Raw genomic sequence first — 15195 nt, forward strand, 5'->3', positions numbered from 1 at the left:
AGATATCACGTTCCTGCAAAGGAGGGGGAGGGGATAATTTTTTTTTGGTAGGTATCAAGTCTCAGAAACCCTTTCAAGAGTGTCCTCTTCAATTCTCCAGCCAAGGAGAGGGAGTGTGTACTGAGTCTCAGACAGTGGGGAACAGAAACTGCTGCCACTGGGGGGATTACTGTTTCCTAGCTAATCAGCCTCCACAGGACTCCACTGAGCCAGCAAGCCAGTGCCAGAGCACTCCTGCAGAGAAGGAGAGGGCTCATTTACAGCTCTCAGGGTCGCCACTTCTTGGGGGCAAGCTCTGTTCTTTCTGTAAGACTCTTGAAAAAAAAATATATATATGTATTTTGAGACAGAGTCTCACTTTGTCACCCTGGGTAGAGTGGTATGGCGTCATAGCTCACAGCAACCTCAAATTCTTGGGCTCAAGAGATCCTCATGCCTTAGCCTCCTGAGTAGCTGGGACTACAGGTACCCGCCCTAACGCTAGTTATTTTTTTAGAGATGGGGTTTCACTCTGGTTCAAGCTGGTCTCGAACTCCTGAACTCAAGCGATCTACCCGCCTCAGCCTCCCAGAGTGCTAGGATTACACGCGTGAGCCACTGCGACCAGCCCTTTCTCCAAGACTCTTGAGAAAGAACTCCCGTCTGATCTGCTTCCTTTCTCTCTGATTCCCAAGCCAGCCTGCTTCTCCTTGTGGGAGCCTTTGAGGCACCAGAAAAAATGTAAATTATTATTTGTGCCAGGGGATCACAAAGGTGAGGGGGTATCACAGTCTCCTAGGTGGGGCAACAGAACCCAGGAATTGTCTGTTGGAACATCTTCATACACAGCTACTCTTAATAAATCAGAACAAAGCAACATCTAATTCTGGGCATCGAAGCTTCTGAGTGCCACTGACATTTTGTTAAAAAGAAACCCATGAAAGCCAAGGTGCTAGCTGTCCCTGTACACTCTCTACCCGCTCCTGCCCATAGCTTAAGCCACAGGGGCACAGATCAGAGGAAGGGAGGGAATTATAGCTGGCTGGATGTGTGCATCACCAAGCAGGGTCACAGCTCTAGGTTCTAGAAGGAGCCCTTCCCCTCTTCACATCAGGGCTGGGCTAGAATGACCTATTACTAGTTCTCAGATGGAATGCATATCCCCTGGAGGTTCCTATACCTGCTCTTAGAATATCCTCAAATTATGCAATTTGAGTATGCTGTTGCCTGCCAAGACCCTGACTAACATAGGCACCACTGAGGCTTACATTGAATACTCAAGTATTTATTTATACCCTTAAACCAATGGCCTTGGACATGTTGTTCAAGGGCCATCTTCTCAATGTTGTAAACATGAAGATTAAAAGATCCCTGCCCTGACCCAGACCACTGACTGCCAGGTCATAGGATCTGTTTGAAAACCCAGGCCTAACACACTGGGTCCCTAGCACACGGAGACCCTCTGGGGCCCTCTGGAAGGAACTACATCTTTCTGGGCTGGTTGGTGGGTGATCTTTCACCCACAGAATGGAGGGGTTTGCTCACACTTGGGTCAAGGGCCTGAATACTGACCATACCCTCCATTCCAGGGGAGTCCCCTCAGGGTACGGAGGGCTGAAATTCTCTCGCATCTTGCTGTCAGCTAGGAGTAAGGCTGGAAGAATGCAAAGAGCCTGCAGCCGGGTTTTGGCACGGGCTTTGTACCAACTCAGATGCTGGCAACACCTTTCTGAGGGGCTATAGAGAAGGTGGAATGTAAACCACTAGCTAGGAAGGTGAGCCCCTGCTCTCTAACTGTGTCTTCTTCACATGTCTCTGGAATGGCTTCAAATGGCTCTGTTAATGTATCTCCATGCCTCTGCCCTGTGCAAGGACAAGGATCACTGGCATCTTGGGAGAGATACGGCCTGAGGGTGCTCTGCTCTGCACCAAACAGAAGTCTAGCACCTTCCTCCACGCCCCCTGAGTCATCCAGGCTCTCCCTTCCCATCTTCCAGGGGCTCCGAAGCATCAGGCAGCATGGACGTCCTCACAGTGCCCCTCCTAGATGAGGTGTCCTAGCAGGGAAGAACAGGCTGAGCCCAGCAGCAAGCCCACGTTTATGTAAAAGGACAACACAACACCCGTGGCCTCAGCCAGCTCCCTGGGCACAATCTTTGGCCCATAGATGAGAGCTAAGGTGCTGAGGTAGCCATTGCTGAGCCCTAGCAGGGAGCAGAAGATTATGGGGAAGACATCGGACTTGAAGACCACTATCTGCAGGTGGTCCCGGGGCTGGTAGTTGGAGAACACAAAGAGGGGGACGAGGCAGGTCCGAAGCAGCACGAGCCCCGGGAGCACCTTGCTCTTGGGCCCTGGCATCTGGATCCAGGCTGTGAGCTGCCGGCCACACAGGTCAGCGAAGTTGTATAGGAGGAAGGTGGTGAGGGGCGTGAAGAACTTGGTGGTCCACAGTGAGCCCGAGCCCTTGTGGAGGGACTCGATGTTGGTGCAGATGGCGGGGTAGATGAGGCTGCTGATGAAGAAGATATAAAGGACACAGAAGCCCAGGTTGGCTGTTGTCTTCAGGATGGGACGGAGGGGTGGTGCGTGGGACTCACTGGGTCCAGGGGCCACCAAAGGGGAGCTGAGGTTGTCCCGGGGCAGCTCCTCTTCACCAGAAAACCCACGGGCTGGACAAACAGGCCTCATGTAGTACCTGTGGGATTGAGAGGTCACCATGAAGCAAGTCGCTTGGCATTTTCAGGGACCAGGAGAACACAAAGTCAGCACAACCGGGAGTGGGGCTCAGGACAGAACTTTTAGGCCCAGCATATAAAGCCTAAGCTCCACATGGCCCATCAGTCCTGGATTCCCTGAGATGCTATATGCCGTTATGGGGTGGCTGAAGGAGGCCCAAACTACCCTTGGCCTGCCTGCCATGATATGCTTCAGTCCTTTATTCTGGGGGTGGGGGGCATGCCATGAGCAGGGACAGAGGAAACCAGCAATGACCACCACATGATAAGTCTGGGCTCTAGTCCTGACTCACCTGCTTTTTTTGTTATTGTTATTTTTGTTATCTTTACACAGGGTCTCTGCCAGTCAGACATCATCATAGCTCACTGCAGACTCAAACTTCTGGGCTCAAGTGATCCTCCCACCTCAGCCTCCTTGGTGGGATTACAGGAACGTGCCACCATGCCTGGCTAATTTTAAAATTTTTTGTAGAGACAAGGTCTTGCTATGTTGCCCAGGCTGGTCTTAAACTCTGGGGCTTAAGCAATCTTCCTGCCTCGCCCCCTAAAGTACTGGGTTTACAGGCATGAGCCACACCGTGCCTGGCCATAGCTTACTTTTTTTTTTTTTAGAGACAGAGTCTCACTTTGTCACCCTCAGTAGAGTGCCATAGCATCACAGCTCACAGCAACCTCCAGCTCTTGGTCTTAGGCAATTCTCTTGCCTCAGCCTCCTGAGTACTTGGGACTACAGGCACCTGCCACGATGCCTGGCTATTTTTTGTTGCAGTTTGGCTGGGGCCAGGTTTGAACCTGCCACCCTCAGTATATGGGGCTGGCACCCTACTCACTGAACCACAGGTACCGCCTTGTACCTTTATTTTTTTTTATTTATTCTATTTTATTTTATTTTGAGACAGAGTCTCAAGCTGTCACCCTGGGTAGAGTGCTGTGGTGTCACAGCTCACAGCTACCTCAAACTCTTGGGCTTAAGCGATTCTTTTGCCTCAGCCTCCCAAGTAGCTGGGACTACAGGTGCCTGCCACAATGCTCGGCTATCTTTTGGTTATAGTTGTCATTGTTTGGCAGGCCCGGACTGGATTTCAACCTGTCAGCTCCGGTGTATGTGGCTGGTACCCTAGCTGCTGAGCTACAGGCGCTGAGCCAAGGTTTGCACCTTTAATAAAGTTTGATAGATAATGATAAGCTTCCCTCCAAATAGGTACTACCAGTTTCTCTCTGCTCTGTACCACTTGCACAACCTAAATGAAGCAGCCTGCTCTCTTAATAGCTCTGAAAGCACTTGTTTCTTTAAAAAGACTGATTACAATCTATAATCACTGCATTGGTTTACTGGTAAGACAACTCCCTGGGGTAAGAACCATGTTTGGTTGCTTCTTGTTAAATCTTCAGGCACAAAGGAGCTCTTAAGTGCTGAAAACTGGTAAGTAACCTCTGATAGTGTCATCCCCCCACACTGAATATCATAAATCTTTTCCACACTTTTCAACACTAAATATCACCTCCTTTTTTTTTTTCTTTGAGACAGAGCCTCACGCTATTGCCCTGGGTAGAGTGCCGTGGCATCACAGCTCACAGCAACCTCCAACTCCTGGGCTCAAGCAAGTCTCCTGCCTCCACCTCCCAAGCAACTGGGACTACAGGCACCCACCACAATGCCCAGCTATTTTTTGGTTGCAGTTGTCATTGTTGTTTGACAGGCTCGGGCTGGATTCGAACCTGCCAGCTTAGGTGTATGTGGCTGGCGCCTTAGCCACTTGCGCCACAGGCGCCAAGCCTAAATATCACCTTCTACTACTCTGCCTGGTAAGAAAGCATTGGTTACTCTGTCTTGCTGTGTGCCTTGCCTAGGCTACTCAACCTCTCTGGGCCTCAGGTATCTGACAACCAAGAGACATAGGCTCACTGTATTAACAGCTCAAACAGAAGGACTCGGTATATGAATGAGGGAAAATAGTAGCTTGGTGATGGCTAAGTTCTGGTTTCAGCCTTGCCTCTGCCTTCCTGTGTGACTTTGGGGCTGGGTATGTACCTCTCTGAGCTTCAGTTTCTTTTTCTGTGAAATTAAGATTTTACAGGCCATGAGGTAGTTTTTTTGTTTTTGTTTGTTTTGAGACAGTCTCACTCTGTTGCCCCTGGTTACAGTGCTGTGGCATCATAGCTTACAGCAACCTCAAACTTCTAGGCTCAAGTGATCCTCTTGCCTTAGCCTCCAAGTAGCTGGGACTACAGGCTCTTGCCACAATGCCCAGCTAATTTTTCTATTTTTAATAGAGATGAGATCTCCCTCTTTCTCAGGCTGGTCTCGAACTCCTGAGCTCTGGTGATCTACCCACGTTAGCCTCCCAGAATGTTAAGATTACAGACGTGAGCCACCACGTCAGGCTGAGCCATGAGGTTTTGAAGCTGAGCCATGAGGTTTTGAAGCTCCTGCCAGCCCTCCCATCTGGAGTGTTCCTCCCTGGAATTGCTCTTGCGATGCTGAATGGTGTACTTCAGCCTTGAACCCAGTCTGGTTTCACAATTACTGTCTAGGGAAAGGAATATTTTTACTTCCCTCTCAGAGTTAGGTCCTTGTCTTAAGTCTGCTCTGAGGAAGCTCTGCACCAAGTTCCTCTGGTTGAAGCTTTTCCTCCTAAGTTCCTCCAAATCTTACTGCCTCATCTCACTCTCCCAAGTAAAGTGCCAAGTACAGTCTGAGTGGCCGTGGGAACAGACTTTTCTCTATGAGCTCCATCCTAGAATGAATGTCTCTAAACTTAGAAATCTTGTCCTAAGTTTTTCTTTTTTTTTTGAGACAGAGCCTCAAGCTGTCCCCCTGGGTAGAGTGCTGTGGCATCACAGCTCACAGCAACCTCCAACTCCTGGGCTCAAACGAGTCTCCTGCCTCAGCCTCCCAAGTAGCTGGGACCACAGGCGCCCGCCACAATGCCCGGCTATTTTTTGGTTGCAGCCGTGGTTGTTTAGCGGGCCCGGGCTGGATTCGAACCTGCCACCTTAGGTGTATGTGGCTGGCACCTTAGCCGCTTGAGCCACAGGCGCCAAGCCCTTGTCCTAAGTTTTAATCAGCAAACACAGAAGCTTCCACAGGATAGCACAGCCCTGGGTGTTCTTGGTCTCAAGTGCTTGGCTAGAAAGGACTTTGGCTTGCCCAAATGAGACTGCAGACTAGGGTGACTGACCGTCCTGGTCTGTTTGAGACTGTCCTGGTTTTAGTACTAAAAGTCCCTGTCCTAGGAGTTCATTCAGTTCTCTTTAAACAGGGAAGGTTGGCCACCCTACTGGAGACACACACTCCCATTACTCTGAGACACAACACAGCAAAACAGCACAAGGAGTGGGGGCCCTCCTGCCTCTCTGCTCATTCATTGCTTCAAAAATAATTTTGATTTTATTTGTTTGTTCTTGGAGGTAGAGTCTCACTATGTTGCCCAGGCTGGAGCACACTGGCTATTTATGGATGCAATAGCTCAGTGTAGCCTTGAAATCCCGGGCTCAAGGGATCCTCCTGCCTCAGCCTCCTGAGTAGCTGGGACTACAGGTACCTGCCACCATGCCCAGCTAAAAAAAAAATTTTGTAAGTAACAACAAGATGGCAGGCAGTGTTGGGGGGGTTGGGGCACAGACCCCAGGAATCACAGGGACATCCATGTGGAGCCACACCTGGACAATTTTTGATGACAGTCTGAGGGGGCAGGACAGAGGCTGGGCAGGCTCAGGGGTCTGAACATGCCTGGGATATTTTGACACACTCAGTCTCCTGAAAGCTGCTGAGGCCAGCTGAAGTAATGAACAATCCTACAAATGGGGAAAATAACCCACTCACCCAGGCAGAATCGGGGTCCTGGGGATTAGCGAGGTGACTCTCCTCACAGGGACAGGAGGGACAACTGATGAGGAAAGGGGCCTTGCAGTCATAACCCAGGGAAGCAGCTTGATACACTAGGAAGAAGCAGCTCCAAGCACAAACCCCTGCCTGTGACTCAAAGAGGAGTGACCTCGGGCACATCTTTTTTTTTTGAGACAGGGTCTCAAACTATCGCCCTGGGTGGAGTGCCGTGGCATCACAGCTCACAGCAACCTCCAACTCCTGGGCTTAAGAGATTCTCTTGCTTCAGCCTCCCAAGTAGCTGGGACTAGCGGAGCCCACAATGCCTGGCTATATTTTGGTTGTAGTTGTCATTGTTGTTTGCAGGCCTGGGTTGGATTTGAACCTACCAGCTCTGTGAATGTGGCTGGTGCCTTAGCTGCTGAGCTACAGGCACTGAGCCATCGGGCACATCTTGAACTTCCCTAAACCACAGATCTCTTGTCAGTGAAGTGGGAGGACACAGTAACAACTGTGTGAGTTCTCATAAATAGTAAGTAAAAAACAACATATACAAGCTGCTTAGCTCAGTGCCACTGCAGAACACTGGGCAGGGTTGGGAGAAGACTTCTCCCCAGCTCTGCCACCTCACATGCCGAGAGACCACAGGCAAGTCACTGAGCCTTCTCTTGGCCTCAGTTTCCTCACCTGTAAAATGGGGGCAGTAACGTGTGCTTTGTCTACATCAAATAAAATAATGGATAGGAAAATCCTTTTGAGAAAAATGAAAGAGCAAAGTCAAGGGTTGTATTTGTAAAGAGTAGCAGGCAGGAAGAAAGGGAAAGGAAAGAAAGAGCCGGGGAGAGAAAGAAAAGAGAGACTCAAGGTAAGAAGAGAGGCCCCGAAGAGCGGACAGAAGCCCCAGGAGGCAGTGGGTGGGTGAAAGCACAGGTTTGGGGTCACAGTTAAATTCTGGCTCTGGCAAATAATTTAACCTCTCTGGACCCTGGTTCATAGAAATACTAATACTAGCATGAACGCTAGATGGACACAACACAACAAGCTAGCAGGAGAGAATGCTGCAGTGGGGAGTCCGGTGGATGGGAACCAGTACTTATCACTACTATTTCTCAGGCCGCATTTCTACCACCTGCCTCCCTTGTCCAACTGCGTGGGGGGCACGGCATGGCACCAGCTCCTCAGGCCCACTGGCCAGGCCAATTGGTTGAGCACCTGCTATGAGCCAGGCACAGCTCAGGGTCCTGTAGCTGTGAACAGAGCTCTCACAAGGTCCTGCACTTGTGGGACTCATCCTGTAGTGGGAGATGGGCCACAGACAAGCATAGTAATGCAGAGCCCGATCAGATGATAGGAGGATGAGAGTGGGGACCACACAGCTCTGACTGCACACAGAAGGCCAGGTGGGCAGCACGAGGGGGTCTCACCTGGCATACTCCAGCCTGGGCAGCAGCAGGAACAGCCCCATGCAGAGCGCAAGGAAAATGGCAGCAGTCAGGAAGAAGGCCAGGGCGCTGTCCCTCACATCACTGGATGCTGCCAGGTCCACCAGCAAGGCCACAGCACTGATGGTTCCACCCATGGCTCCTCCTGCAGAGAGCACAGGACAAGGCAGAGACAGTGAGGGGAGGAAGGGGAGGCAGGCAGCCTGGGGCCACTCTCTGCTTGGATTCAATAGACCAAAATAAAAATGTCCCAATGAGAACAATGCCACAGTTGCTGTGGTATCCTGAAGAAGTGGAGGCATCTGTGGCCTGGTGTGTCTGGAGTTTCTGTGGGTGTAGTTCTCCCTTTCCCTTGGCTGGACTTGCTAAGAGGCTGCTGCCTAAGGTGACTCCCTGCCTCCTGGGGGTCCCTACCAGTCTGCTTCCCTTGCTAGTTACACCTCTGACCCTTGACCTTTAAAAAATTTTTTTTGAGACGAATCTTGCTCTGTCACCTGGGCTAGAATGCAGTGGCATCATGAAAGCTCACTGCAGTCTCAAACTCTCGGGCTCCAGGGAGCCTCCTGCCTCGGCCTCTGGAGTAGCTGGGATTATAGCAGTGAGCCACTATGCCTCGCTGATTTTCTAATTTTTGTAGAGATGGAGTCTAGCTCTTGCCCAGGCTGGTCTCAAACTTTTGACCTCAAGTGATCCTCCTGCCTCAGTCCCCCAAAGTGCTAGGATTGTAAGTGTGAGCCACGGTGCCAACCATTGACCTTTGTTGTCCTTCTAGTGGGGTAAGAAACTTTAGATGGAGGGGCGGGAAATGTCAAACAGCTTTGGATTTCCTCGTCTCTGAAGTTGGTCCAAAGCACCCACCAACCAATGAAAAAGCAGCTCAGGGAATGTTCTAGCAAAGGTTCACTCACTGCCCCTGAAGCACTCCTTTCTGGGGAAGCCCTCACTGGCTCCAAATTCCCACTGCACTGCCCATCCATGAGCTCATGGAACTTATCCTGTACTTCAAGGCAGCCGTGGCACTATACACATGTGAACACGTGCACACACACAGCCCTCACACATACACAATCACACACCTACATACACTCACACACGAGCATGCAGCCACCCTACCACGTGGGATATTCTTGGCGAGGGCTTTGACACATATTACCCCATGTGACCGTGTGGCTACCACACCTTTCACAGCTGCCTGACGGAAGGTGAGGGCGGCTCAGGAGTGCTGGTGTAAGGGTGGCCAGATCATTCACTCCTCTCTGCCTGTGTTTATCTGCCTAGGAAATGGGGCTTGTCTTATCCATCACATGAAGCCACAATGAGGTAGAAAAGGGATGATGAGTGGAAAAATCACAGCTACAAGGCCAGGACCATCCTCATCAATACAGGAAGGACCCGCTGGATATGCAGGACTGACCGGCTGGATGAATTTGCCCACTTTAGAGTGTTGGAATATGGATTTCCAAAGAGGCCAAGGAAGGCTGACTGCAACAGCAAAATAGCACGCTGGCTCTCACCTGGCACCACTGTCCTGCTCACTGTTGCACGGGGCAGAGTGGGAGAAGGCCAGTTCAGGACCTGTCCACTATGGTGCCCCACCACTGCATGACATTCCCATGCTCTGCCTGACGTCTGTGTGGCTCTGCAGGGAACAGCCCTTGGTCCTGATGGACAATCTTTCCCCCAACCTTCCCAACACAAGTTCTGTTCGCCTGGGCGGGGCTAGAGGGTGGGACCTGAGGAAGGCCAAAAGCATAAAAATTAGCATAGTGGTTAAGAAGTCTAGAATCAGAATGTCCACCTGAGAGCAATCCCAGTCTGACCACTTCTAGTTGTATGACTTTTGGCAAGTCCATTAACTTCTCTGTGGCTCCCATTTCCTCATCTATACAACGAGGATGTTAATAATCCTGCCTCTTTGGGCTGTTATGAAGATTTAAAGGATTAATACATGTAAAGCACTCAGAAGAATGCCTGGTGTAGAGAAGTACCAAATACCAAACAAATCCCCTCTGATTCCCAGTTTAGGTATGTGGCTATTTCTGTCCTTCCCACATCAAAGCAGCAACAACCGGGTAAACCCTTTGCCAAGAGGGTGCCCACTTCTGAGAAGCTGTAATCCCCACCTGGATGTTTTGTAAGAAGTGGGGTTAAACTCAGTAAGACTTTCCCCAGCTGCCCTGAGGGGAAGATCTTAACGTCCCTGCCTATTGATTTCCTCTCTCTCCCACCAACTTGGAGAGAATTTACAATATTATCATCAAGGACAAGCCAGGCCTCCAGGAGCTCATCCGTCATGACTCCCTCCTTTTATCTCATCAGTTATGGAAATACATGCAAATGAGTGGTTTAAAAAAAACAGCAGTATCAAATAAATGAATTGTTCCTCTGATGCCAACACACACAGAATTCACAGATGGGCTCCTCTGGACAAAACACAAGCAGCCTGGCAAGGTGGCACTGGGCACCCATGGGGGCTGCTTCACACAGGGTGACAATGGTTTAGGGCCCAAGGTCATTAACATTAGAACGTAAGTACATTTCCCTGCCTTCTCAAAAATGGACTTTCTAAAAAATTCACAGGACACTCCCCTTCCCCAGAAGATCCACAGGTGGCCAGATGCACCTGGGAGCCTCTTGCCAACACGAATGGTGTATCTGGTCACTGGTTTGCAGAGAGGTGGCCAGCAAGGCTGAAATTATACTGAAAACCCTCCTGCAGTACTTGGAGTGAGAGGAGGAATCAGAAACTCTTCCTGAGGCCAGAGGTGACAGGATTAAATCTAATGTTCGGAGGCCCTTCTGGAAGCATTGCTAGGGGCATGCTGACTATACTCAGGAAATTAGCAATGAGTCCATTATCATTTTATTTTAGGCCCAAGGGCTTCCTAGGATAGAGCCAGAAGCCTAATTCTATATCAAAAAATGGCAAACAGATTGAAGCTCACATCTAGACTCTGATCCGTGGAGAGCAACTGCCTCAAGTGCTGTGCTGAGAAGGATTTAGAGGCTTAGGAGGGAAGATAAAGATCTGCCAGTGATATCTGGCACTGGCTCGAGTGGGGAAGGGATACACCCTTGTCAAGGTATTTGTCATCCTGGCCACATGCTACTTGGAGTTATTCACTAATGGACACGGCATAGGTTCTTTGTGAAATTCCTCCCAGTAGGCAAATGTTTAGGGCCCACGACAGGGACATGGAGAGAGCAGCTGAGTGTCCAGTCTGCTGTAAGGGGTGTCCTCTCCTGGCAAAGCACCTGTGCTCACCTACTGAACAGCTCCTTCCTGCCCTGCAGTGCTGTCGGGTGAGAGTCATGTGCTTCTCCGGCTCAGAAGACAAAAATGCCAAGGTCTCCCCACAACAGACTCATCACATCAGCATCAAAACGTCACCTATGGGGACTGGCTCAGGTCATACACAGCACACCCAAGGTGTGTCAAAGTTCAGGGGACCGAGGAGTCCATTCACTAGGCTATGGGCTCCAGGAAAATGGAGTCTTGTTCATCTTTGAATCTCTGGAACATAACAGGTCCGCTATAAAATCAGGAAGAAAAGACGGAAGAAGGGAAGGAGAGGGGAGAAGGAGGAGACAACAGGTAAGGGACAGGAAAAATAGAGAGAAAAGGAGAAGGGGACAAGGGGAGAAGGGAGGGAAGGGCGGCTGGTTTCAGGAACTGCACTCCGTGGGCAGACTGCGCTTTCCAAAAATGGCTGTAACTACATCTCCCCTCCTCCCTGTTCTTACAGCACAACTGTCATACTCTTCCACTGAGATGTGTCCATCTGTCTCTAGGTGAACTTATGGCTGTGGTAGAAGTAACCCCATGTGGCTTCTGTCACTAAGTCAGAAATAAAGCTTCTGCCTGGATCTCTTGAGATGCTTGCTCTTATAAGTCAGATACCACATCACGAGGAAGCCCAGGCTGCCATGGTGCAGTCCAGGCGGGAGGAACAGAAGCCCCGGGCCCCAGCCCAGCCCTAGCTGAGCTTCCAGCACACTAAGAGAGTACACTATCTTGAAAGGAGACCTCCAGGCCCAGTTGAGCTGCCCTGGCTCCATCACATGGAACAGAGAACTGTCCCCTCCAACTCCTGTCCAAGTTGCACATCTGTGAGTAATATGACGGCTGTTGTTCTCAGCTAACAAGTTTTGGGGTGGCTTGCCACACAAGGACAGATGGCTGAAACCCACTCAGCTCACACATCATCTCTCCTGGAAGGGCCTCCACATGCTCACCTCTGGCTCCTCTGCATGACTCCCAGTGGAAGGCCCCAGCTCTCACCTGATAGCAGTGCCTGGGAATTCCTCATAGGGAAGGAGCCCGACATGCCGTAGATGCTGCTGTTGAGGACGGTAGAGGCACTGCTGAGGATCACCATGCACACAATGGTGACCACAAAGAAGCCACCAGTCCAGGAGGAGGTGTCCACCTTCACCAGCACGATCATCACCATGAAGATGGCCAAGATGACGGTCAGAGAGGCCAGGATGCGGACATGGACTGAAACCCTGCGGTGAGGAAGCCAGAAGTAGTTAGACACCCCCAAGGGCCCCCCATGCAGGGCCAGGCTGGTGAACCACTTTAAGGAAAGCAGGAGAGCTCAGCAGCTGGGAGGCCTGCATTTGAATCCTGCCTTCTTGGCTCACTAGCTCTGCATGCAGCCTTGGATAAGTGACTATGTCGCTGTGATTTTAGCTTCAGCACCTGTACAATAGGGAAGGGAGTCAATCCATTGTGTGGGGGGTGGGGCTCTGGGGAGGTGAGTGGTGTGGGGTGCAGAGAGACAGCACTCAGTGGATGCTGCTGCTTTTCACCTTGCTCTGAGGTTCAAGGACAGGACACCAGGACTTCTAAGGGAAGCTCCTGTTTCCCCTGCCACCGGGCTGAGCTTCCACTGGCTTTGTCTAGTGTTTAAACAAAGCTACTGCCCTCTGGGCTTCCTTGCCCTGAAACTTAGCAGAGGGCCAGGGGGATGGGGAAGAAGAGCATCCTCATCATAGCAAACACTCACATAGTACTTAACTTGTGCCCGGCCCTCTGCTAAGTGTTCTCTATACGCTCATGCGTCTAATCCTTGCACTGCTTCTGTAAGGTAGATATTCTTACTTATCCCAGTATACATAGCACAGATAAGGAATCTGAGGTCAGAGTGGTTAAGAAACTTGCTCAAGGTGACTCAGATCTGACTCTAGTCTGATGTCTCAGAATGATACTCTATGCCTCCTCAGAATAAAGGAAATGTGAATGGCACAGAACAGGTCCCCTGTGACGGTCTCAGTTGTCATAGGCAGGCAAGTTAGTGTGGCCCAGGGCTAGGCACCTTCCCCCACATCCACAATACCATGCCCGCATATAAGCCAAACACTTGTCCCAGCTCCCACACCAGCCTGGGGAGAAAAGCAGGGAAGGAGGCTGGCTGAGAAGCTGCGCATTTTTATTCTAGGGAGTGAGAACATCATCTCAAGGGGCTGTTTAAATCATCAGATTAGACTAAGCTTTAAACCAGATTGGATGTTTAGTTAATTTTCCTACTAACCAGTGGGTAGGGGCTGGGAAAAAGCCAGATTTCGTATACATCAATTTTTTTTTGATTAAAAAAAGAAAAGCTTGAAAGGTAGAAATATATATATGTACATAAATAGGTGTGAAATGATGAGCATGAGAAGCAAGAAAGGATTTTTTCCAAAGTGCTTTTTTGAGTTTCCAGGCTAATTTGAGTTTCCAGGCTAATTTGAGTTTCCAGGCTAATTTGAGTTTCCAGGCTAATTTGAGTTTCCTTCTGGTTCTGGGGTTGAGGGCTGAGCAGGTGCTGCCACGGCTTTGTAAGGGGCAGGGGGAAGCCCAAGGAGTAGAAGGGACAGTTCAGTTCAAGGTTGCAGAGTGGGACTGTAGGGAGCTGAGATGGAAACCCAGTGTGCCGAGCCCCAGCCTGTTGCTCAGTCTGTTAACGTGTATACTCACTGGCGTGCGTGTTCTACAAACATGCGCGGGTAACTCCTGGGTATGAAGCACTCTGATGCTGGGACACAAGACAGGGCAGCAATAGGTATTTCTTTTTCTTTTGAGACAGAGTCTCACTATGTCGCCTTTGGTAGAGTGCCATTGCATCACAGCTCACAGCAACCTCAAACTCTTGGGTTTAAGCGATTCTCTTGCCTCTGCCTCCCAAGTAGCTGGGAGTACAGGTGCCTGTCACAATGCCTGGCTACTTTTTGTTGAGGTTGTTGTTGCTGCAGTTGTCAATGTGTTTACCTGGCCCAGGCCAAGTTCAAATCTGCCAGTCTGTGTGTATGTGGCTGGCGTCCTACCCACTGAGCTATGGGCACTGCCTGCAACAGGTATTTCATTTCACTGTGCTTAGCACTCCACTGGGAGGCCACAGGGCTCACGGAACACATCCAGGGCATCCTGGAAGGCTATCTGGAGGCAGCACCTGAGCTTGACTGTATGGATGGCAGGGAGGCACATCAGATGTACGTGTACATATCTTTGGAGAGAGCGAGCCATGTTCAGGGGGCTGAAATGAGGCTGCAGAGAGACAGAACCACATGTCTTTCCAGAAGAGCAAGGCGGAGAAGTCCTTGGCCTGCCAGTACCCCTGCCCCTGGGAGAACACTCCTTCCTCCATCCCACATGAGGGATTGGCCACATCACTCATGCCAACACTCGAACAAGGGCACATGACATGGCCTGGGCTGATGCTAGATCAGAGTTTTCTGTGCTCTAGGCTGTTGGGATTGAGGTAGGGATCAGCATGTGACCAGGCCCAGTGCAGCCTCTGTGCCTGCCATATGGAAGCTGGTGGAGACGAACTTTCTCTGTGACTGTGTCTGTAGCTGCTAGCTGCCACCGTGCCAGCTGTGAGTGGTGGAGCCGTGTAGAGAATAAAGCCAAGTGCAGACACATGGAGTCTAGGGACAGGCAAGAGGTGACCCCCTAGACCCAATAATGTCTCAAGGCTGATGGGCCTTTACTTTTCAGTTAAAGAATGAGAAAATACGTTTTGGGGTCTCGTTTGCTATCAAGAGTGCCCACTAGCAAAAGAGGTACATCAGGGTTTCAGGCTGGGGAATGACATGGTCAGAGACTAAGGTGATGCTGCTGGTGTCCTGTCCACATGCTGTCCTTCTTTGCTTACCGCTTTAGGACACACTGGGCCATGAAGCAGACTAGAAGTGACAGGAAAGTAACACCTTTTAAGAGCAG

The 15195-nt window shown here is 50.4% G+C and overlaps 1 protein-coding gene across 1 annotated transcript in view; it reads right to left on the reverse strand.

The window, feature by feature from the left end:
* Positions 1-1248: 1248 nt before the first annotated feature.
* SLC29A3 (solute carrier family 29 member 3) overlaps positions 1249-15195 on the reverse strand; it is a 40337-nt gene continuing 26390 nt past the window's right edge. The window contains exons 4-6 of the mRNA XM_003783584.3: positions 12271-12497; positions 7971-8133; positions 1249-2677 (exon numbers count right to left, since the gene is read on the reverse strand). Of these exons, the coding sequence (XP_003783632.1) occupies positions 2023-2677; positions 7971-8133; positions 12271-12497 (1045 nt within the window). The 3' untranslated portion in view covers positions 1249-2022. The remainder of the gene's footprint in view (positions 2678-7970; positions 8134-12270; positions 12498-15195) is intronic.

The sequence above is a fragment of the Otolemur garnettii genome, unplaced genomic scaffold, assembly GCF_000181295.1.
Source record: "Otolemur garnettii isolate 467f Iridium unplaced genomic scaffold, OtoGar3 scaffold00008, whole genome shotgun sequence".
Taxonomy (NCBI): domain Eukaryota; kingdom Metazoa; phylum Chordata; class Mammalia; order Primates; family Galagidae; genus Otolemur; species Otolemur garnettii.